Source organism: Channa argus, chromosome 17 (genome assembly GCF_033026475.1).
Source record: "Channa argus isolate prfri chromosome 17, Channa argus male v1.0, whole genome shotgun sequence".
In the NCBI taxonomy this organism is placed as follows: domain Eukaryota; kingdom Metazoa; phylum Chordata; class Actinopteri; order Anabantiformes; family Channidae; genus Channa; species Channa argus.
In genome coordinates this window covers 14,239,512-14,265,009 of record NC_090213.1, presented here as the reverse complement: position 1 = coordinate 14,265,009, position 25,498 = coordinate 14,239,512, and the positions used below count along the sequence as shown (strand labels likewise).

General features: G+C 38.3%; 1 protein-coding gene across 7 annotated transcripts; it reads left to right on the top strand.

The window, feature by feature from the left end:
• On the top strand, positions 1-25,285 carry ppp2r5cb (protein phosphatase 2, regulatory subunit B', gamma b). 7 transcript variants are annotated; one of them, XM_067482148.1, is made up of 16 exons: positions 1-118; positions 674-733; positions 3,347-3,512; positions 14,286-14,485; positions 16,592-16,702; positions 16,819-16,911; positions 17,039-17,169; positions 17,273-17,332; positions 17,425-17,533; positions 17,644-17,697; positions 18,182-18,352; positions 18,453-18,580; positions 18,763-18,864; positions 19,014-19,086; positions 19,248-19,312; positions 19,556-19,672. In XM_067482148.1, exons 1-15 carry the CDS (start codon positions 92-94, stop codon positions 19,299-19,301), a joined length of 1,539 nt encoding a protein of 512 aa, XP_067338249.1. In that variant the 5' UTR covers positions 1-91; the 3' UTR covers positions 19,302-19,312; positions 19,556-19,672. The 7 variants fall into 7 exon arrangements, with proteins under 7 accessions (XP_067338249.1, XP_067338247.1, XP_067338246.1 ...); XM_067482145.1 differs by lacking the exon at positions 19,248-19,312 and adding an exon at positions 21,317-25,285 and having other exon boundaries at positions 3-118; positions 3,350-3,512; XM_067482144.1 differs by lacking the exon at positions 19,248-19,312 and adding an exon at positions 21,317-25,285 and having other exon boundaries at positions 3-118.
• Positions 25,286-25,498: the final 213 nt, after the last annotated feature.

Below are 25,498 nucleotides of genomic sequence, written 5' to 3'. Positions count from 1 at the left end.
CAGCCAATCACAGAGTGAGGTATCCCGAGAGTTGTCAAGGTTTTGGTTGTGGAGTATCCAAGAGGGGAGCAAGGGCGGTTACGGTTGTACAATGCCGAATAAAACAAAAAAAGACAAGGTGAGTTTGAGAATTGACGACAGGTTAGAGCAACAGTGGATAAAGTTTCATGAGATACAATTCAGTTTATTTTTTAGTAAACCGGCTTAATTACAAGACATTAAGCTATCAGCGCAGCGTCCCATCACATTAACGTTAGCCAAGCAGTAGTCAGCATCAGCTAGCCTCTATCCTGCCAGCACGTTAGCACAGAGTATGCAGTGTGCTGCCCTATGGACATAAATCGCATTTAACAAGGAGTAAAAGAACTTACTTTAAATGCCAGTGCTTTGCCAGACACCGTAAACGTGCTTTCGCGTGTAAATCTAATCGCTTTGCATCTTTTTAAAGCTAAAATCCCGTGTCGTGCGAATGCTATTGACCGAAAGAACGTTAGCTAGCTAGTAGCAGACTCACTAGTGTGTTCAAACAGGAGCGTGAGACTGGGTGGGCAAGCTTGCTATATTTAGCGAGGATTTGTGCATGGCGGGACTCAGTGATAGACTGGTTATTGATGTTGTCAGCCCACATAACCACCATTAAGTTGGCCTAAAAACTTGCGACTTTTTCTTTCAGGAGTCCTCTAAGTCTGGGAAAGTCGGCAAGAGTGGAGGACAGGAGAATTCAGAGCATGAGGTAGGCTAAATCAGGACACTTTACTAGACCTGTCCTTGATCACAGTAAGTAGTCCTTTGTCTGACAGAAGTTCAAATGCCATCTTTATTGCAGCAACGCAGTTAATAAATGAACTGCATTATCAGTGAGATAATGAATCAACTCACCCAAATCCGTATTTACCAGTGGCTGCTGCATTCCCAAACAGTGCTTGTACACTTGAAGGAAAATCTTGGCGTTATGACATAAATATTCTTTCACATCATATACGGTTGAAATGAATGCCTTTTTTCATCTAGTGTTGCTTATCATGCAAATTATATCTTACAAGTAGCATCGCGGTTGCGCCAACTTGACCTGTACAAAATGATGCAATCCACCACAGTGACTTAGTATTATGCAACTTTCATTGAAAGAATCAGTGGTGTTGATAATATTTCTTTGTAATTCAGGCTGTGATTTCTTAGTGTCTAACCTGTTTACAACCTAAACAGTGAGTCACAGTTCGCAAGTAAATTGCTTTTAAGTTGTACCAGTGAACTCCTCTAAATCTGATGTAAAGCATTGTGCTGTGGATCCTTGGTTGGATGGCTATATTGTTTCTACTCTGTGGCAGCAGCAGTCATTGACATTAGGTTATGTGGATCATCATGTGGAGCATTTTGTGGCATTTTTACTGTCTGGTGCATAGAAAATAACACACCTCAATTCAAAATACCATTTATATTAGTGTACTTTGAAATTCTAATAATCCCACAATTTCTCATGTTTTTGATATTTGCAGTAAAATGTTGATACTCAATGTAATTAAAGATAGTATTATAGAAATTTCTGCCTTTGTGCATAATACCTTTTGTACAATTTTACTTTCTGTTCATAATCTATGACACAATCTATGAGTTCCAAAGAAACCAAAAGAGAACATTGTTCAGCATCTTGGCAGCTGATCTCAAACATGAACAAACTGCAGTGGAAAAGTCTTTTGTTTGTTGAAAGTCAACATAATGCTTCATAAGAAAGGGAATGATCATAGGATTGCTATTTGAAATCCACTCTCATCAAATGGTAATGCACACATTTATGTAACCTGTCAAGGGTTAGAACAAAACAATACAAAAACATCTGGCTTACTTTTGACTTGTTGGCCTGGATTGGGTAAGCTTCAGCCCACATTATAAACTGTTGTACATTGTATATAGCACAGCATCTGGTGTAAATCGCTATGTCAGATTATGTTGTAATATACTGTATTTGTAAAAGAGTGAGAAGAGTCAAAAGATGCAGGTACACAGTATGGTTTATCTGCATTTTTCTATTTCAACAAAAGATGCGCAATACAAATACTTCTCTTTCTATGACCGTAACAATCATAATGTCCAAATATAACAGAACAGTCCCAAAGCTAGAAAGCTAAAAACTAGAAGCTATATTTTTTTTCAAGGCAAGTCAGAAATATTGATGCATTTAAGGACTGGTGTGACAACTTCTGTTGTACCTTTTTGTAGAAAAAGGTACTACTACTCCTCTAGATATTTAATATTCATAATGTACTAACATAACTGTTGGTATTGTTTTGGCACACAATTGTCAGTTATCTGATAAGATATTAGTTATTATAGTCTGCAAACTAAGGTGTATTTCCCCTGTTGCTTGTTAGTTATAAATTATTTAGACATATATTCCTCCCTAGTTGACCTTTGATTTTTTTTTTTTCCCTCAAGCTGTGCTTTCAGCCTCCTGTCGGCCTATTGCAGGGTAATAATCCTGTGTACTGTTGTGTGTCAGCAGCAATGCAGCAGATCTACTAATGCAGCAACCTTGTGTCAAATTGAAATTGCTTTGCTCCCAGCTGTTGTTGTTAGCACCTGCTGCCCTTCCTTGTATGAAAATAAAATAGGAAGGCTATCGAAAGGCTTCATTTGCTGTCTTTTGTCAATTGTTAGAAGGTACCTCAAAACATTATATTAAAATTCTTATTCGATAAATGTTTTGCTTTGACTTATTAACCTCACAAAAAGAAATACGTCCTATGATGGTAATATATGAACGTATAGGCTTATTCTTAATAGTCATCTATCTTCTACTTTACATTTCCTACTTTAGTGGATGGCTGGCTAGTTTTCTAGCTGAGCTGAATCTTAAATGAATTTTTGATAAATCCTGACATTTGGTTAAGTAAGGTCTAAACCATCGTGTGTTTCACTGAGTTGATCCCAGCTAATGGGTGGGGACAGCTGTAAGAAACCTGCCATATTTATTGCATACCATTGGGGCTACGGCCAACCTTACAAACCCTGTCTTCTGAGACAGGTGCTTGATGAGTGTACAAGAAACCATAGTAGTTTTTTTTAATTAATTGAAAAATGGCTATATAAATGCACCATTGTTGTAAATTAGTAGGACAGTATAGTATTTATACGCAGGGTAAAGTTTGGATTTATGGTGTTAGTTACTCATTCTAAGACATTGTCTTGTGCAAATGGTAATTTACTATGTATAATTAAGTACTGCTGGACTGGTGATAATATGCACCAGGTTGCTAAATAAAGACTCTTTTACACACTGTGCATTACTGTTTAGCATTTGCTTGCTCTTACGTCAGTGTCACTAATGTAGGTTTTTCTTTTGTTTCAGCAGAGCTCTAACAGGAAGGCTAGCAATAGTGTTCCTCCCACTACTCAGCTGTTAAAGGGGAAGCAGCCAGGTTCCCAGACACCTGTCAAAAAGGACAAGAGACAGAGCTCCTCTCGCTTCAGCTTGAGCAACAACAGGGAGCTGCAAAAACTCCCCGCTTTTAAAGGTATTTACCTGCTCAACTTCTAAATCCTGTAATCTAGTCACAAAATAATAATAATATTAATAAAAAATTGTATTTATATGCACCTTTCTCAACACTCAAGGGCAACTTACAGACACAAGATAAAGCCTAAAACAGTTTAGCAATAGTAGCATATCAGTAAACCAACATATACAGTTTGAAAAAATAATTTTTTAATTATTGATTTTAGGTGGAATAGGCAAGACTGAAAAGGTGAGTTTTAAGATGGGATTTGATCAGGGGGCGAGAGTCTATGGATCAGAGGACTGATGAAAGGGAGTACCAGAGATAGGGGGCAAAGTGACTGAACGCTCTTGCCCCCATTGAAGACAGGCGAGCTTGTGGATTGGACAGGAGGTAGGTTGAGGATGAACATAGGGAGCGTGAGGGTGTATATGACTGGAGGAGGTCTGATGGGTATGGCGGTGTGAGGTTATGGAGGGCTTTGAATGTGAGAATGAAAATCTTACAGTTATTGCGAAGATACACCAGGAGCCAATGAAGTTGGCTGATGATGGGGATGACATGATCTGTGAAGGGGGTTCTAGTGAGAATAGGGGCAGCCGAGATTTGAACCAGTTGAACTTGAAGGGGTGAAGGGGTTTTTGAGGCAAACTAAATGGGAGAAATACAATAATCTAAATGGGATGTAACTAAAGCATGGATGAGAGTGGCTGTAATGTGGGGATTGAGTGATGGTTGGAAATTGTTGATATTACAATTAATAAAGTAGACAGATTGTACTATATTAATGATATAGGCAGAAAATGAGAGGTTACTGTCCAGGATGTTGCATATTTATATGTACACTGACAGAGGACCATTGAGCCGAGGTGCTGTTTCCAAGCTGGAAGGCTTTACACTTACCTGCAGATTTGCTGTCAAAACTTCGTCTTATGATTAAGAAAATAATTCTTTTAAAATATTTGAACCTCTAATAGAATATTAAGGTAATGACCCTGACTACAAACATTGCAACACATTTGAAATGATTGACTTTTGGCAGATGAAGAAATATACATGGATTTCCCCTTATGTTTTAAATGTAAAAAAATCCCTGTAACTGTGACACAGTTAAGTTCAGGATTCACACAGTCATGCATTCTTCCAAGCACACACTCAGTTATTCATTCATAACTACTGTAGAATGTCTATAAACATCCCCTGCTTCATCACCCTCATTTTAGTACCAGGCTGACATGACATTATGCAATACATGGAAACAAACAAAGGACATACATGGCATGGGCTTTGCGCTGGATTTAACCAAAGCATCTATATTTAGTGGTAATCCAGAGATAAGGCTTTAATTCCATGGTCCTTGTGTTTCAGGATGTTGCCAGTGACCAGATAAACAATTCCTGGCAGCTATTATGTCTACCGGTTCTCTCTTTTCCATTTCTAAAATAATAATGGGTAGATCCCTGGACATGCATATTGATGTTTATTGTCAGAGGTCAGTGCCGTCATTTCACAACATGGAAAAGCAAGGAGCAAACCCTGCCATTTGGCCTCTGGGCTTATTTTCTTAGCAAGTGCGTTTCTGTGTGTGCGTGTGTACAAGCATGAATAAACGCAGTGATACATCGCATTGAAAAGAAATCAACATTATATGTGAATAAGCCTGTGCACAAAATAAATTTAACAGTGTTTCTATATATGAACTGATAGAAAATAGCCTCTGTTAAAGCTAAAGAGATAATGACAGATATAGAGGCCTGTTTTGTGAGTTACAACTATACCCTTTATGGATAAAATAGCTTTTTTTTAAAGACAAACTTTGGAGTTACCTACTCAAATAAAGGGATTCATTGTTTTTATGTATTTTTCTTGGATTTGGTTTTCTTTGCAGCTCTTCAAGTGTGATTGCCCTACATAGTTAGCACCTCTCTAACACTCAAAACTCATGACCACATTCCTTTTTACGGAAACTTTTTGAATGCTATTTTTCTTTTAGCAAGTCTTGGCTAATAGAACAAAGTGGAGTAACTACCTGTGACTTAACACAACAGCAGCTGTTGTTTCGCACCATTTGTCCATCATTCAGTCTTTTCTGGAAGATTAACATCAGCTGACACAAACATATATCAGTACTTCTATCTTGGCTCACCATTAGGCTAGCACTGTGTCATTAAACCAACAAGCATACATTTATTTCCAATAAATGCTGCCCACTTCCCACACTCCAATGAGGGATTTGATAACATTCTGCAAAGCCTTATCCTCCAGTGGCCTGGTAGATGTTATCACTTAGTCCTGTCCAAACAGGCTCCTCACTTGGCCTGTTTTCATTCCAGGCATGTTCACCACCTCCTGGTAGAAACACATGTCTGTGAGCCTGTCCTGCAGATCCAAAAGGCTGAGGCAAGACTAAAAATCCTGACCAGAAGTAGGGCTTTCCTCCCGAGTGCAATTTAAATGTCCCTGCTTTTACATTTGCTGGCCCAGCAACTTAAATGCTTCCCGTGGAAGACCAGTGTGTTTTTTCAAATGCCAAAATACACAAATGCAGAAATGTGTGTTTTGCAAGAGATGTATGTGACTGCACCTTGTGAATGCTCTACAGGTGCCTGTTTGTTTCCTAGTGGTCTAAACATACCTGCCAAAATTACAGAACAGTTTTTTCTTTTATGTGTTCTCATTTAGAGTGGTAGCTGTCATGCATGAAGCATCTATATTGCAGGGTTTGTTGCCATCTGCTGGCTAGAGTTTAAAAGAAGTCTATTACACTACTGTGTATATTAGTAAACTGGAGCAAACACTTCAGTGGTCAAGTCAAAATGCCACATGATCTACTCCTGATATCTTAGCCATGAAAAACAAACAACCACTATTTGGAAATTTTGCAACTGCTTGCAGCTGTCAATTTATTCTGTGAACATGTTCTTAAGGGAAGAGAATGCTAAAGATGTATCCTCTACTGCAATGTTCATGTTGCATCAGTAACCACTGATTTTACATCACTTGCTATAGATAAAAGGGTATCTGAAATTTTGTTTGCTTCATAATGCTGTTCATGTTCTAGTAGTGGTACGGTTCAAGTAAAAAATCAGACTTGGGGTTTATCACTCATGGTTCGAAGCATATGTATACCATTTGGTCACTTTGAAATAGGTAAAAAACGCTAAATGGTGAGTTACTTACTTTAAATGGTAAGTCTGGTCTGTGCTATGGATTGAGTGGTATCTATAACAGTAAGGTGTTGGCTAAAATGGGAACTGTGTGCTAGCAGCAATACTTCCAATATAATGAATCATTTAAGAAGACATCACCCAATATGTTTCTTGACATGAGAGAGAGTGTCGGGTAGGATAGAACAGCTCCTTCTCCCTGCAGCATTTTAACAGTGTCTTTATGCAGATTCACTCAGGGCAAAACCAATGGTTGGTATTGGGGTTTTTATAGCATAAGATATGCAGCCCTGTGCAGTCATGGAGGATGTGCAATTTAAGTATACGATTTAAACTGCAAATATAGCAAACTGAAGCCCAGACACAAGAACCATGGTCACACCCAATCTGACATTAAAGTATCCCACCACAGGGATGCCAGTAAATTGCGCATTGTTAGGTATTATGTCAAACTTTCAGCTACATTCAACTTTTCAACATTCTATAATAATTTGCACATAGTTATGATATAATGTTCTTTGGTTATGTAAGACAGTTTTAGTCTGGAATTTATGGTGATTTCAATAGAGTACAATGAGTTTACAGCAATGTGCCCACAGGAGCATCCAGCTATCACGTAATACATTTGTGACTGGTCTAAACCATGAATCTCATATTTTTTGTCGTTATGTGAAAGTAATGCAAACAATGAACAGAAAAGATCCGTTCATTTGGATAAGTCTCGTTCTAGTGTTAGAGGAAGCAGATACATGAGAATTACTCTAGAATACAAACAGATTTGTGTTTTTATCATTGGCAACTGCTTATGGTAAAATTAGTCACAGATACCTGTTAAAAGAACTTGTGTGCTCAGCTGTGTTGATTAGTCTTTCTCCAAATAGTTTTAAGCCTTAAGCATGTATATTAAAGAGAGGCCATGACACTGAGGATCAGCGGACCTGCAAATGAACCACTTGACTATGTGTGTGTCTTGCTGCTATCAATAATGAATTTAGAGAAAGCTTTCCTATTACACAGGGAAGCACACTTTCCATCCCATCCAAACTCATGATGCCTCACAATTTGACAGTCTTTCCACTTCCAGAAATAGCACAGACATAGCAGAGAGCTCAAGCCTGATGAATGCATGTGCCAAAAGAGCGTTTGGAGACTATTTGTAACAAGTGGGAGTATTTAATGTGTCTTGTCTTGGACAGAACAACAGATCTTCAGATGGGATGTTGCCCCATGACTAGAGAACCGAATAGAAAGAAGGGGGCTTTTATATACTTCAACTCGACTCTGCCTCTGAAAACCCCCACTGTTGTGTATATTGGGAGCTGCTAAATTTTTTGTTGCCTAGTTTAGGACAAGGTTTTCAATTTTCTGAAAAGACTTGTTGGGTTAGTGTCTTGTGCCAGTGTAGTAAAAGCAGATATTAGTCAAACCAGAAACTGATTTAATGTCAAATGCGACATCTTGACTTGAACCACCACAGCACCTGCTGTACTTTTTTAAAGCAGAAGAAGAAACCCACAGGGAGGAGCTATGACATGTGTTAAAATGGCTTTGTTTTCTGAAAACCTACAAATGAATACATTTTTGTACAAATGTCATATAAAGTAACTGTAGACATAGTGGGTCTTTGACCAAAAAACAAAGACACTGCTTCATTGTGAAAGTCTGTTAAAGTTCTCTGGTTATATTGTATAAAAACTGAATTTTAATCTGGGTCATATGCCATTTTACAGCTACATCTGCTAGACAAAGGAAACACTGCTAGCACAAATATTGAAGTAATTTAGCTTGCTTTTTTGTGTACAAGAACAGATAAATATTTACTTTTCATTTTTAAGTATCACTGTAGTTAGTCTGTGCTTGCATACTAATTAGAAACAGTAGATAATTTTATGAGTGTTAAGTAATTTTTGAGAATATATAGGAAAGTATACATTTTAGTTGGCATGCTGTATGTAGCTCTCACGAGCAGTCTTTGTTAGTAGAGGTGTTGTTATAAAATGCTTACCCCCATAGGGTAAGCAAAGCTAGTTTGCACAGGAAATTACTTTTTCCTTAGTTTCTAAAATACCTGGCACTTGGAGTTGCTCCGCACGAAACTGATAGCAATAGCAATGATAGCAAATAAATGTTTTCCTATTCTAAAATCCAAGTCTGTGCAATTTGCATGGTAGTAGCTCTTATTTTAACAACTCAGTATTTCGTTTTGAGTGCGTGTGTGTGCATGCGTGTGAACAAGCCCATGATATTTGCAGCATGATAACATAAAGTATGTTATTTCATGATGCATGGGCAACAGTTGGATGCACGCTGTGGTTCAACTCTAGTTAGATGTAGTATTTATAGGATCCTGAAGTCTCATGTCTGATGAATAATGAGGAAGTTATCTTGTTGCTTCATTGGGAATTATTTATGCTTATTATTTTTTATTACAGTTTAGTGTCTGCATCACAGTAGATGTGCCTTTTTCCTGCACAGCTTTAGAGTGCAGAGTTTTTGTCCCTACGTCTGCGGAGACAGACAGAGTGCAGCTCACTGCATATGCACATCCTGTGTTGCTCACATTGAGACTTCCTGCCTTCCTGTTTCTCTGTCACATACACCTGGGCCCAGGCTGTGGTCCTGGAGAGCCATCTGTCACACAAGTACACAGACACACAGATGGTTACAGAAGAAAAAAAGCCCCTTTATCTTACAAGCAGTGTTAGACCGGCTTTTGTTCTGCATAAATCTCAGCTTATAGTTGTTAGTTGCATTGTTACATCTTCTTGATGTTTTCTTTACCACAAGAAACATGTTGTTGTCTTGTTGGTCTTTGGTGGTATCGGGGTGTGCTGTTGGGTATTAGGCTGTGAGTGAGATATGGGAAATATCACTTAAACACTTCACAGATTTTGAGAATGTTGGCTGGATAGGATTGAGTTTGTTCTGGTTTTCTTGTCATACTTGGAAAAATAATAAGCTCAGCTGAATTTAAAACTCTTGACAGTTGTAGCTGCTTTTGCTCCAATCATAGTAGCACTTCCTCCCCTTCCCCCTCAGCCCACCAGCCAATCCCTTCCCTCATATTTATTTATTCTGACAGCCAGCCCATGTGATTGCAGACAGCCAACCGGGTGGCTGCTGTGGGAGATGACATCACTAACTAGCTGGTTCCCTCCAGCAGCAGGGGAGCTTCATTTTCTGCTCAGAGTCTTCGTGCTAAAATGGAGGCTGGCTCCTCGCCTTAGCCTGGGCTGCCCTCTTCTCCCCTGTCTCCTGGTTCAACTCACTGATGTTGGCATGTACTAGCACTGCCAGTGGGATGGTTCTGGATGCACCGGGCTCCAATGGGCCTTTCCAGCCTGTGGCTCTCATGCATTTTAGAGGTGAGAATAGAAAGTTGTTGCTGCACTGTGTTTGTGTTACAAGGGGATATGGGCAAGAATGTTGTTATTTAGCAACTGCAGCTGCTAATTTGAAACAATTTGTGTTAGATGAATTTTCTTTTCTCAAAAGTTACTGCAAGAAACTGAGAGCATTCCTTCTCTGAGTGTTGGTGGCATGAGTAATTTTGGAAGAGGAAGCTGGGGATTGTGTTTGTATGTCAGCGAGGAAGGGTTTTGCCAAGACATTGCATAGATTAGTTTCAGCCAGGGAGGGAGGGTAAGACTGAGAAGGAGTGCTGGTTTTGTGTCTCCCATCCCCCATCAAGACTACTGATGTCATAGGAGGTAAGGTCAAAGCTTGTCAATTTGTTTGTGTCTGCATGTTGGTATCCGGAGTTAATTGATATGTATTCCTGTTGTTGCTATGTCTCGAGAAGGCTTCTGAATTAGCCTCTGTTGCGACTAGCAACAGAGGCGAGTGTTAACATTGCCTCTTGCCGTTTAGAACCATAGGGATATTTTTTGCCAAATGATAAGACCTAGTTAAATGTCCGAATTCAAAAGACACGGTGTGTATAATGCATTTATCACTGCTGCAGGTTTATATATAATGAGTTAATTATAGATTTACCTATAGATCTTGTGGGATTAGACATTTATACTTGATGTGCAAATTTGGGTCCATGACTTGTTTCCTGTATGCAAGCTGGAGCCTTTAGATGAGTAAAGTGTATCTGCCCATCCATGCAGAGAGGCCTGTGAGCGAAGTCTGTAGTTGCACAGCATGTCTCTTAATATTTTAGACCTGCTCAGACAGCACCCTAGAGCTGTTGTGTAACGGGAGATGGTACACCTCTTGGCATCCACGGGCTGATGAGAAGAGGTTCTCGTCAGAAAACTCATGTTTCAGGTCATTATTAATGGGCCAAAACCTTTAGAAGGACTTGTAATAAACTTTAAATTCCCTTTATGCCTTAATTAAAAACAAAGGATCTCCATTCACCTGCATCTAATTATCTAAAAACAGTGTGTCATTGCTGAGGATGTATGGGCATAATAGTAAAGTAAATTATTACTTTCACATGTGCTGTTTTTTATTTTTCATTTTACAGCAACCTACAGGCCCACCAACGGTAAAGTGAATTTCAATTTGAGAATGCATAAGGGCTTACCTTTTTCTTTTTTTTTAATGGAGAAGCAGCCTAAGTGACAGTACAGTAGCATGGAAAGTCTCAAGAAGATTTCCAATACAGCTTAATAAATTGTTTGTTAATAAATAGATCAACAGCTTTCTGCTTGTCCATTCAGAAGTCCCTTCAGAAGTTTGGCATAAGTTTTTATGCCGTATGCCCGTCTTGCTTAACCCTCCAATTTTTTTTATTCAGGCTTGGGACCCTTAGTGGCCGGCCGGGGCCACACCTGGTGGGGTGGGATTCAAACCTGCAGCCTTTTGTATCCTAACCAAATGCTCTAGCACTGAGCCTCCAGGCCTCCACACTAATTAATAAATAACAAGAGCACTTAACCTAATTGTTTAAAGATGTCACTTAACCACTTTATGTGCTGAGAGGTGGTTAATCCATAATGATACATCAACATTTATTAGTTCCTAATATGTTTATAAAAACATTATATGCTGAAAATGTTGTGGCTTACTTAGTTTGTAGTTTAGAAAAAAATTTGATAATTACTTTTACATTTACAGTCTGCTGCATTTTGTGTAGTTCTGTGACAACGTGGAATTATGGGGAAAGTCTGGTGGTGCGTTCAGGCTATACTCTGTGTGGGAATATGCACAAGTTACAGTACAGAATCTGTTAGTTGACATCATATTTACCAGTGGCATGTAATTGCATTTTTGCTAGGGTATCTACTAATGTTTGTACCAGTTACTGCACAAAAAATACTGCAAATGAATTATAGAATTATTGAAGACCTTATTGATGTTTTTTCCACTGCACAAGCCAGATAAATAAGATAAGTCCCCATAGCCCCTTTCAGACATGCACTGAAATTCTGACATTCTCCTGACTTTTTTTAGGAGTGGGTTTATGTGGGAACAGACTTTATCCTTCAAGCCCCCATTGCGATATCTGTATTATGTGCGTGGGTTTGTACGTGCAACATGCTGCTCTGTCCTGAATTGACAGGAGGATTTAAACGAGCAAATGATTGTGTTGATGATGTTTACAACAGCAGTTGTAGTCGAGTGATTTAAAACTTTTATTAGAAGCATGGCTCTGATGGGCTATAAATAAAAACACTGTTTCCCAGAGCTTACGTTTTCTATCATGTTGTGCCTCCTGTGCACGCTGATTGTGCACACGTGCGGATGCTTCTCGCTTTGACAATCCCCTGCTGTGTCTTACATGTACTGAATTCTCCTCACGCTGTCAGGAGTTCATATGTGAAACAGGCTAATGTCCCTTAAAAGTTTCGAATAAACTGTTCCTAAACTATAAATAAAATATATACATTTTAAACTGAATGTGTCAGCTAGGCTGTTCTTTGTATAGAGGGATGTGCTTTTTAGGTTCAAACACATAGGTCTTTCAACGTGTTAAATCTGGGTTGGTCAGCATCGGCCTGTCAGTAAAAGGGCCAGGGGTCTATTGGCCTAGTATTTGTGGTATGTCCTGTATCATTGGTTATAGTCAGATCCCTTCCGAGTCCGCATGTTGAATCTTTGACATGTAGACCAGTGGAGCTGGTGGAGCCAAGGAATTTGTGACCTTGTGATTAGTTAAAAACCCATTTAACCTCTTGAGCCACAGCCCACTCCCTTGTTTTTTGGTTTTGCTTGAATAATGAGGCGAGTTGCTGAATTACCTTTTTAGTTCTCTGAGTATTTTTTTCTGGATTTGTATGTTTTTGTAGAATTGACTTTAACCCTTAGGAGTGGATGCCCGCAGCGGTGCGGGTTAGGTTTAGGATTAACCCTAACTTAACCTTAACCCTCAGAGCACTAAGGGTTAATTTTGTTCATTATATCTTGAATTTTCCACTGGCCGTGAAATTTGTTGTTCAGGGTGTTTAGCTTAATTAGATTCAGTTAAATTTTTTGGATCATAAAACACCTATGATTTACATACATAAAATTGTATTCGTTAGTTTCTTGATTCTACAGCTGCATTGATTGGTTAAGGACTAAATAATTGAATTACCTCGCAAATGTCAGTCCCTCCAGGAAGTATTAGACCTTTAGTTTTAAGGTGGCCTAAAATGCCTGATTTCACAACACTTTTTCTAAAACATTTATGATGCATGTTGCAATGTTTTTCTAATGTTTTAAATTGCAAGGTCGTGCAAAATGAATGGGCAATTGGTTATATTAATTTTTGGGATTGCAGCACCATAAGTTCCTGAAATTACTGTATTACAAATATGAAAACATAAATCAATCTCAGGATTTGATTCTTTTCCTCTTGTTTTGCATAATGCTAAACTGAACCACACAAGTATTTAAAGATGTTATCCTGGTCTGTGACATCTAAAACTAGTGTTGTACAAAGTGTTGACTTAATTTGTTGGAGTGTTTTTTTGTTTGTTTGTTTGTTTGTTTTTACAGCCAGCTGATTATAATTAGTTTTACAAGGTTAATTTGGATGACAGCTCTCTTGGCTGTTGCTGATTGGCTACTAATCAAAGTTCTTTGTCTGCCTGTGGTTACTATAGCCATGTACAGTACTTATTGTTAATGAAGAGACAAAGCGGACTTGTAAATCAAAGCTGTGACAAACAAAAAATAAGGTTACACTTAATTTTTAAGTCACCTATTTTCATTTAAATGATGAAAATGACATGGAACCATTTGTTTTTGTTTTCAAGATTCTGACTAGTTGGGGTTAGGCCAGCTGAGGGCCCTGGTTTCGTGGGCAATGCTGTTAATTTATTTTTTTTATTATTGTTAATTTATAAAAATTTTTACAGTCCACCATTATGAAACTTTTAGGCAGTAGTTGTCTCCTTACCGAAAGCAGCATGTTCCTACATGTGCATCCACATGTGTGTAGGAGTGCATCTATTAGTATTTATTCCGTGCAAGGATAGACTGGAAAAAGCAATTGTGTGTTATCTGGTCACCTCCAAAATAATTTATAAATCAATCAACACAGTAACTGAATGTGTAGTTACACCTTACTGTTCTTTAAGCAGTTTTTAAAAGGATCAACAAGCTGCTTTGTAAAAACAGTCTGTTCCTGTTTACACATAATAAAAAACCCTGGTAATTCTCCATTCCTTCCATGTCTTTCTCATAGATGTTCCTCCCGCGGAGCAGGAGAAGCTGTTTATTCAGAAGTTGCGGCAGTGCTGTGTCCTTTTCGATTTTGTCTCAGACCCACTGAGTGACTTGAAATGGAAGGAGGTGAAACGGGCGGCACTGAGCGAGATGGTGGAGTACATCACCCACAACAGGAACATCATCACCGAACCCATCTACCCAGAGGTGGTTCACATGGTCAGTATTAAGTTTTTTCATTGGCATTTACATATAAATCAAAGAAAATATTTGATTTTGAGCTGTTAATTTGTCCCTCATATATAATATACTTATTTGAATTGTGTTTAAATGTAGTTGCTCATGTTTTAAGCAGTTTGGTTAGTTTTAAATTCTTGTGTATATAATTGTAGCTCCTGCTGCAATAAAAAAGTTGAATTAAAGTTGCATTCGGTGGACTGCATTATTACTGCATTATTTAAACTTTGGAGAACAGTGATTTACCACTTCCACTACATTACTTTGACACTGAAGTCAAATAGAAGGGTTACTGCTTTAAGATGAAAAAAGATTTGTCATAAACTAAACACTGCACATCCTCACAAAAACACCACCTCCACTGTGAATCATGGTGGTGGAAGCACTATACTGTGGGGATGCATCTGTGTAAATGTAGAGGGTAAAATGAACCCAGGCAATTAAGGGGAAATCCAGAAGCAGTCTAAGAGAATAAATAAGCTTGTATTATTAAGCTTCATTAAACATAATCTTTTTGGTTTCTGTAGAAGAAACGTCGAGTAGTATAGTAGGTCAGTTAGTTATAAACATGTTTTCTTACATGAATTGCTCAGCTGCATGTTCATGAGTTTTCATGCAAAGGGAAAATTCAACTTACCTACGTGAGACATATTAGTGATTACGCGTAAGCTAAGAGCCATCTGACTCAGTGGAGTGTAGCTATAACTTTTTATAGTCTGTTAACCTTTGTGTAATGATCCTGCAATTTAATTATTTAGATCTCTTTCGTGTGGGTTTTTTCCCCCTGCATCACAAGAGGAGAACATGCTGTGGTTTCTGGTGCCAGCAGTACTTACTTCTTTTATAACAATTTAGTCTTTCATTTTGTTGCTCCTTGCAGGTTCATAGGAAACTGACATAAGCATCCCTGACCTCAGTTTGACCCAAAGATCTGTGCCACATTAACTTACCTGGTATTCTTTTAATCACTGATTAGCTACTAAGTGATCTATTTACTTTTTTCCCCCGAAGTGTTCACTTAGTGGTGTTTGTCTTAAGACTTACCAAACCTGAATCATTTGTCACTCCTACATCTGCACTTGTGGACCTGTTCATTCACTTGTGCATTCATTGTGGCTGTGACTGAGCTCCTACTATTTTATTTATTGTGTGTTTCTCTAAAGTTGTGGCCTGAATGTGTTCATGTTGCCAGATTGGCTTTCCTAAGCCAAATTATAAAGCCTTTGATGTTAATCAAAGCACTGCCTCAATATCACATGGTAAACTGGAGATGATCAAGGTGCAAATTTCCCCCGTCCTTCTTGTCTGGGCCATTTGATCAATGCAACAGAAAATGCAACAGAGCTGCCACATCAGCATGAAAATGTACTCTTATTCCTAGCAGCCCCTTTCCCCTGCACCCTTCAAGACAAGGACTCTTTGAAGTCCACTGGTGGCTTTCATCTTCAAAGTGTGAAGATTGACATGGCAAAGTCCTTTATAACCATAAAGTATAGTCTCATGTTAAGGATGTACGCACGATTTTTCCTATAAGCCTGTGTTCTTTCAGGGCATGTTTGATGCGTCAGTGTTGAAGCTGTAGAAAAATATTTTTGCCGACCTTTGGATGACATGACACTGCTGGTCTATTAGTCCCATTCTGTTGGGAGAAGTAAGAAATAGTTTCTGCTAAGAATATAAACATGACAATGAGTGAGTGTGTTTGGACCTCTTATTGACTTCCCTTCAGACGAACGGTCTAAGTGTGATGTCTGGAAAGTGAGAATAGACTAGAATAGGGAAAATACATGTATGCTTCTTAGTTCAGAGAATAACAGTGTACGGGACATACAATTTCACTTGTTTTTAATTTGTCCATGCATTTTAGACATGTGGAACACTAAGTTTGTAATTTTCATATAATCCATTTGGCCTCTCGATTTATTTTTGAATTTCTTTTCTCTTTCTAAATTGTAACATTTTATTTTAATGTTCTTGTACATATTGCATGGTAGAATCAGCACAGTGAATTTATAACGTATCACAAACCCTAGGTTTATGTGGTGTGTTGAGCTAACCTACCTTTGCCTGTTTATTTTTTTCCTCTAGTTTGCTGTGAATATGTTCAGGACATTGCCACCATCATCCAATCCCACAGGTGCTGAGTTTGATCCCGAAGAAGATGAACCTACGCTAGAGGCTGCATGGCCACATCTACAGGTACACACAAAAAGATACACAGACACACTCAAAGTTCTGCTTATTGAATAAAAACTTACAATAAATTCACTAAGCTGGCGCTTTCAAGTCTTTTAATAACTGCTATTTTTCCATAGCTCGTCTATGAATTCATCCTACGGTTCTTAGAGTCTCCTGACTTCCAACCCAACATAGCCAAAAAATATATTGACCAGAAGTTTGTAATGCAGGTGAGCAAATAACATACAAGTTTGTGTGTGTCATTGTGTGTATTATTCTTTTTCTGTCCTTGATCTTTCTATTTTGTGATTATATGTATTTTGATATCGGTGTCTCAGTAACCTCTTCTTGTAACAGCTCTTGGAACTATTTGACAGTGAAGACCCTAGGGAAAGAGATTTTTTAAAGACTACTCTGCATCGCATCTATGGCAAGTTCCTGGGCCTGCGAGCATACATTAGGAAACAGATTAATAACATATTTTATAGGTGAGTGAGCATTAGAATTTTGTACATTAATGGCACCTGTTTATTTCTAAGTAACAAAGTTGTGGTTTCTAAGTAACAAATGTTTGTGGTTACTATTTTTCAGGTTCATTTATGAGACTGAGCATCATAATGGAATAGCAGAATTACTGGAAATTTTAGGCAGGTAAGATAATTTGAGAGGTGCAGCGTTCTGAATGAAATTTTGTTTTAGGTTCATTTCCAGTAATAGCTATAATACCACATTTTTCCTCACAGCATAATCAATGGGTTTGCATTACCATTGAAAGAAGAGCACAAGATATTCCTTCTGAAAGTTCTCCTGCCTTTACATAAAGTCAAGTCTCTAAGTGTATATCACCCACAGGTAAAGACTTTAGCATTTTGCTTTGTTCCGCTACATACCATCAGTATAACATCAGTTAATACTGTTCAGTACTGCTTGTTACAATTGTAAATGTTGTGTTTGTGCCTTAGCTGGCCTACTGTGTGGTACAGTTCTTAGAGAAGGATAGCACTCTCACAGAACCGGTAAGGATTATTTTATTAAATTAATGTATAATGCACTGTCTGTTCAAGATACAATTCTTCTAAGGACACACTTGTCATAGTTGTTTAATTTGTATTGCTAAGCTCTACATGAACAATACACTACACGAACAAATCATTACAAGTATTCCGTTTACAGTTTGTTTAAGAGCAGAGAAACTGTATTTAACTAACTTTATATAAAAGATTCGGGCCACTTGCTTGCAGACCATCTTTGATTTTTGAGTTGTCAATTGGAAAACAAACTTTCAGATTTTAGAATATTTAAAGGTCCCCAATACCAAATGACAAATTAACAGATATACAAGGTAAATCAGATGACTGGGCTTTTTTTGTAAACATATATTCCGTAAAGTGTCTGGTGTAATCTGTAGTTCTTCACATATGTAGAAATCAGCTGTACAAGTGTTCTTTGTCATCCTTTTTAACACGCCTGTCCTGTGTGTGTGTGTGTCTGTGTGTGTAGACTGTGATGGCTTTGTTAAAATATTGGCCAAAGACCCACAGTCCAAAAGAGGTAATGTTTCTTAATGAACTGGAGGAGATTCTCGATGTCATTGAGCCTTCAGAGTTTGTCAAAGTCATGGAGCCTCTCTTCAGACAGTTGGCTAAGTGTGTATCCAGCCCACACTTTCAGGTCTGACATCATTATTACCCTTAAAGTACCCTTGATATATGTTTTGGCTTATTGTAAATATTAATAAAATATCAATCATAATAAACTTATGTGTAATTAGGTGGCAGAGCGAGCGTTGTACTACTGGAACAATGAGTACATCATGAGTCTGATCAGTGACAATGCCGCCAAGATCCTGCCCATCATGTTTCCAGCCCTCTATCGCAACTCAAAGACCCATTGGAACAAGTGAGTCACTTCACTGGCTTCGCTCCTGTGTTTGCCTGTCTGTTATTAAACTATGTATGTACAATAATTGTTTTTATCTGTTTGTGAAGGACTTTGGTGCAGCCTCTTGCTGTTTGGAATGTACTATATAAACGTATTATTATTCAATCAAATGACGCGTGTTGATCTTTGTGGGTCTGCAGAACGATCCATGGGTTGATCTACAATGCTTTAAAACTCTTCATGGAGATGAACCAGAAACTGTTTGATGACTGTACTCAACAGTTTAAGGCAGAGAAAAGCAAGTAAGTCCCAACTGAGACATGACGTTAGCATTTCTAAAGCAGATATAACTCTCAGAGTACAGTATCAAAAACTTCATACATAAATTATTTAAAGATTTGAATTTTTCTTTTGACTCAGTCTTTCTATTGTCTGTTGTTTGATGTGTCAGAGAGAAAGCGAAATGGAAAGAGAGAGAAGAAGCATGGCTGAAGATTGAGAATTTGGCCAAGTCAAACCCACAGGTAAGCAAAAAGATTTAAACCCAAAAGCTGCAAAGTCTCACTGACAGACATCAGATTTCTGTATTGCATAAGTAACTTTAATATATAAACTTTGTAAGACATTATTAAACATCAATATTTTGCCACATTTTTGTGTTCTCCAATTTCAACTCTCACTCTAGTCGTTGAGTATGAACCATTCGCTATTGCACAACCTCCTTGCCAAGAGAAGTTAGGACACTCAAATGTAAATAAAAACAATGGTATTACCTGCAAAAATGTTTTAAATCTAAAATATAATAATGGGCAACACTGAAGGGCAGCTCATTGATTGCCCAAAATGAGTTTAAATGTAGGAACTAAAAATTCAATAAAGATATGGACAAATTTACACCAGAAATGATACTGTACCTAAATTAGTTTGTTTCTACTTTAAGCAGAAAAGCAGAGGTAAACTAATAATCTGGTTCTTCTCTGCTCCTCTGTACAGTTTCTGATGTACATTGACTCAGTAGACTCAGAAAGTCCAGTGGACATGGAGACAGATGGGCCATTGCTAGATGACGTCAACATGCTAAAGAAAGCAGTAGAGGAGGAAGCCATACAGGTGAAGAGACGAGTGTTACACATTTTTCTGATGAAGTTGCTGTGACACCACTGTTACTGATGCCCAGAGAAACTAGATTTGTACAGTGGGGCTGCTTTGTCTAAATCTACTAAAGCTATCAAATTATAGACTGGTTGAAAGAGGATATTCTCAATCATTCTTTCTTGTGTTCTTCTAGTTTTTTTAGTGTTTCCTTAGAGGTGCCTGCACGTGTGTTGGCTTTTCAGGCAACAAGCTTGACTAATTGTCACCACTGCAGGTGAAGACAACAAAATTAAAGCAAAGATTAGATAAGAAAAATTTCTTGATCCCCAAAGCATGTTGAAAATAAAAAAGCAACAACAAACAGACACCTCCCACACAACAAAAGAAAGAAAGAGCTTCTCCTGTAACCTAGTTGATATGGAAATGGCAGACATCCCAGGTCCTCTTACTGTCACTTGTCTTTGTGTGTTGGCTTCACATTAAAAGTAACCGTGTCTCCATAGAAGCTATAGCGTTAACCACCTGTTAGCAACCATTGTGTAGGGGTATGCTGCTGCCCTGTTTCATTAAGGGACAATACAGATCGCAGGTCACCTGAGTTTTGGAAGAATTTATAGCCAACATGCAGTTACAATGGGTGGGTTTGACTTTTATTGTGGCATAGCTGATCCAAGTGTCAAATATGTAACAAAAGACACTTGGCACTTAAAACAACACACAGTTTTAATAAATGGGTTTTCAATGAAGGAGAATTAAGATATTTATTACATGCATGGTAACACATCAACACAGTGAAATTTGGCTTGTTCATGTTTTGTCTTGTGTTCATGTACTTGAAAAAATGGATTAAAACAGAATCCACCAGTACTCTGAAAAAAGTAGAGAGAAAAACGTTTGGCCATATTGCCCATTCCTACCTTAATGTTTTTCTGTGATTCTGTTTGTTGCTTTTGAGTCAGTGTGTTTACATTATTTTCTAATTGTGTGTTTCAGTCTATGTAGTGTATCTATGCTCGGATAAAGTCCACAAGGAAAACACAAAACTTGATCTATTTCTATTTGAGTGGTAATGTGCTAAATTACTGTGTAGCCAGCTGCAGCTAAAGCTTTAAGGTCATTTTAGGTAATGCACACCAGGAAAAAGACCAGCATTTGACTGTGTCCTATAAATATTGTTTTATGACTGAAAGATTATTTAAACCTAACAAACAGCAGTGATGTTATTGACAATCATGCCAGCTGTCTTCTAACTTCCAAGTGGAACAAAGGTAGTCCATTTTTCTTTTGCCTTAAACCAAGTTATTTGCCTCAACATGTGATCATGCACTTGGCTGTTTTTTTTTTTTTTTTTTTTTTTTTTTTTTTACTTTTCATGTTGCAGAACATAAATTGCTCATGTTGGAATTTTCCTGCTATACATACTATCCATAGACAGCTTTACTTTTGCTGTTTAGCTAAAGTGGGACATTCAGATCAGACATTTCTGTTTTGTCTGTTAGAAGGCAGAATATTTGATTTTCACTGTGCTGATTGGATTTTAAGTTGTGGAAAAATGTCATACTGTGTTTACCATGGCAGGCAAACAGTACAACTCAAAAGTTTTGTGTCTGAAGTAGGTTTTTAATGATCTCTTCCTGTCCACTCTCTCCCTGTGTCCAGATCCAAAAAGTTCAACGAGAGCGCCCACTGATGCGGAGGAAATCGGAGCTCCCCAAGGATATCTCCACTGTCACAGCTTTGGAGTTGCATCGAAGAGCAGAGGAAATGTTGACGCATGACGGCCACTAAGAGAAAACCGCAGATCTACCTAAAACCAGCAGCAGCAGTATCCACAGAGAAACCACAGACCCACAGACAGCAGCACAACAGCAGAGCATTGGTATAGAAGTCCAGCCCAGTCCAGCACAACACAGAACTGAACAGTCCCAGCTCCAGTGGACACAGAAAACTTCTAAAGCTGCACATCTAAGCCTGGTTCGGCTTTTCGGGACAAGCGGTGCTCAGTCCTTATTGATCCCCCTCCCGCTTTTCCCCCCTCTGGTTGTTGTCCAGCAGAGACATCTGTGGAGCTGCATGACCTCAACATGCACCATGAACTTCACCTAAGATACCGTAGTGTCGTTGTCCTTTAGCCTCCCTTGTTATTCCACTCCTGTCCTCTTAACTTGCTGTGTTTTCGGGGTGCTGTGCTGCCCCCTTCTGGTCATTTCTCTCAGGTGTCCTGTTTCTGTGTGTATGTGTGTGAGTGAGCCGTCTTCTCTTCTTGCCTCTTCTTTATAGATGTCAGGTGCTTGTACAAAGAATAAGAGCCCCTAACTGGACTTCTTCAGTTTAATTTAAAAAAAAAGCAGACAGTAAGAAAACGTCAGTTGTTTTTATATATTTAATATTAACTATTTTTCTCATTAAACGTTTAAACTAGACAGCTGTTTTTTATTTTTTAGGATCTCAGAGTAAAACACACTTCCTATCTGTTCTGTTTGAAGCTTGCTGATTTATTCTCTTAATTTCCATTAGCTGTGAAGTTCATTGATCATTCTGTTAATCGGGACAGGGTCACTCACAGTAGAGTGTGTCTGGATTAAAAGCATTCTGTTCATCAACAGTGCTGGTTTTACAAAGGTCCGCGACCCGGGTTTCTCATCTGCCAGATATCTGTTCCTGTGTAGAAGCCAAGTTTGGTGCCAACCTCTCGTAATTTAGATCCTTTTAATTATGTAGGCAATAACTTAACACAGGTTGTGTAGCTTGTCTTCTGCTCAAGCATTAGTCAGTTTATTACATGCTTAGATCCATTTGGTCATTAAGATGTGTGCAGCTTGAGCCCAGTTTGCTGCACCAGTTCGAACAACAGTGAGGGGTCCGAAGGACTTACTTTTGGTTCCTTTCATATATCGGAGTGTGTTTACCGTGGTCATTAGCATTCAATACAAGTCAGCATCATTCACATGAGGCTTGTTAGAGGTCAGAGAGCTGCATTTTCTCATCTGGGATTTACAGTGTTGCTGTGTGATGACAAAAGTCAAGCAGGGGCAGATATTATGCTGATAGTGATCACTTTTTCTACTCCTCAAGCAAGACCCTTTTATTTATAAAACACTTGTTAGAGATTAGACCACACCACAGAGGAGGTTTGTTCGGTTTGAAGAGGTCAAACATAACCCTTTCTTTTCACAGTGCCTTTTATAGTCTAAGGGGATGTTTGCTCAACTGGGAAACGAGTAGTAGCATAAAGAAAAATGTCGGATCACTTAAAAAAAAAATTTGAATAGTTAGTAATATTTCCAGTCCATGCTCAGCACACCTCAAGCCGCTTGGACTTTAACACATGCCTTGTTGAAGCTACAAAGTTGTAGGTTTGTAGTCAAAAGCCAGAGAGAACGAGCAAAGTGGTCGCCCCAAACCACATCAGCAATGAAGCACTTCCTGATAAAACTTGAAAGAACATAGAAACACAACCGAAACAACAAACTAGTACAGAATAGAAATCCTTCTGCTGTCTGTCTTTGTGTATGGGATCACCTCCCCTGGGTGTGTGTCTATAAGAGCTCGCCTCCCATCATAACTTTTCCTCTCTGTGCACCTGCTGTCTCATTCCACTTTTTTTCTGGCTACCCAGACTTTCACACTGGCTGTACACTGCCCCTTTTTCAGCTAAAAGGCGACTGCAACCCTGTAGGGCTCATTATTTGGAAATCTGCTTGATCTGCCTCTGGATAATTGCAAGTTCTATGTTTGTTGTGGTTTTATTCTTCCTTTGCAAGCAGAACCTCTTGTCAGTGTTTCAACTGAATGTGCAAATTGTAAATATTATTGCAGTCACGTTCTGTTCTCTCCATATTTGTCTTGAAGAACAACATTCACCAAAAGCTTTTAACAGAAACATCACTCCTCTCTACTTGGGAATTACAGTGGATTTGATAACAGGAACATGATTCTATACCTTCAGTAATCTGACGCCTTCGATTGTTTGGGCAGTGCTAGTGAAGCACAGTGTTGGGTCACATTGGTGGCTGTTGTTCTTCTTGAAATGGCTTTAATATTGGCTTCTTTGGAGCTCTCTTCAATTTACATAAGCTTTGTTTTCTTTAAAAAGAATGATTATTACAAGTGTCCTTTAGTATAAGTCTCATACTAAATGGCTTCATCTAATACTGTACATATAATGTACTTTTATGTTATAACTATTATTAAATGGTAGATTTCATATTTTGTACAAAATACCCCGTGTACAGAATACAGAGGTTATTAGCAACTGCAGACAAATCGGTATGTGGACCAGAAATCAACACATGTGACTACTTACATTTAGAAACCATATAGGATTTGGAGTTTTTATTTTATTTTATTTTTTATCTATTTGTAATCCAACATCTTTTCCGTTTTGTTTTTCACCTGCAGACATGTGTTGAGATCCTACATACATGAGCTTTTCGTGTGTGCTTTTATCCGAATCTCCAGTGGTGTACATCTATCTATATACAGCGAATAAAGAGAACATGTGAGTTTTATATTTTCATCCTAAAAAAAACCTGTTTTGTGAGTCGTCATTATCACTACTGTGATATTTTAATCTTTATTATTAATAATATTATTATTATACAACTTTTTCTGATTTCCATGTTCTGTACATTTTTTTTTTTAACCCTAAACTTTTAAGCCTACTTTCAGCTAGAAACACTGTTCAAACTTTAAAACGTTCAGCCTATTAAGGACATATGCTCTTCCATTTAGCTTTTAAGTATGTTTTTTATACTTTTAATATTCAGCTTTTTTCAGCTATTTGTTCTCATTCTAATGAATAGAGAGACTCTTCAGCTCCACGTCAGCTTTGTTCTGTTTCAGCTTTAACTAGTCGGGTAAACTTCAGCGTAGAGAGACCATTCAAACTTGTAGCAAATCACCAGACTTTCAGCTCTCAGCCTTGTATTCCGCATTATGTTTTACAGTTTTTAATCTTCACAGTTTTAGTTTAAGGTACTTTTTAGTGAATTTTCAACTTCTCCATTAGTGTGTATTGCAGAATGTTGGCCCATCTACAGTGGGTGACATCACACGCAAACTTCTCAGCTTCAACTTTGATCAACTTTTCTTCTCTTTTACTTCTGTCAACTCTCATCTTTCCTCAACAAATTATACATTATATCATAGCTATTTGTGTGTTCTTTCAGGAAATGTAACTCTCATAGTGACAGGACTTATGGTTCATTCGGTATTTGGCCAGAAGCAGAGTGAATGCTGTCTTAAACTTGGACCCCATTAATAATGGATGTTCAGAAATTCTCCTCGAATCACAAACGGGCTGTTTTAACATCACCACCCGGCATTCAGTTTGAGTACCTTCAAATAAAGATGAAGATTAAGAACTTCGGTTCAGTTGAGGCCTTGTGCCACTCACAGTTTTTAATTGTGTTAATAGGACTAATACTTTTTCACGTTTTGCAACGCAAAGTCAGCTATTCACAGCCTGTCTCCAGCATATGTGAGTGACTCAGCAGGTTCGAAGCTGTCGTTGCCATGGGAACGGACACAGCTGAATCAGGTCATGTGATCAGTGTCAGAGCTGTGTTCAAACGCATTACCTGACAGATTTTTCTCCTACATGATACACAGTGGAGACACACACACGGAGCACACCTTCAAAATAAAAGCCTTTTGATTCCTTTTTCAAATTTCTAGCATTTAAATGGTAAAATGAGTTTGTGGTGAAGTTTACTACCTACAGTGAAAACAACCACATACAAACAAGACAGGAACTTTTTCTTTCAGGGTCGCCACAGCGGATCATTCTCTGCCTGTTGATTTGGCACAGTTTTTATGGTGAATGCCCTTCCTGACGCA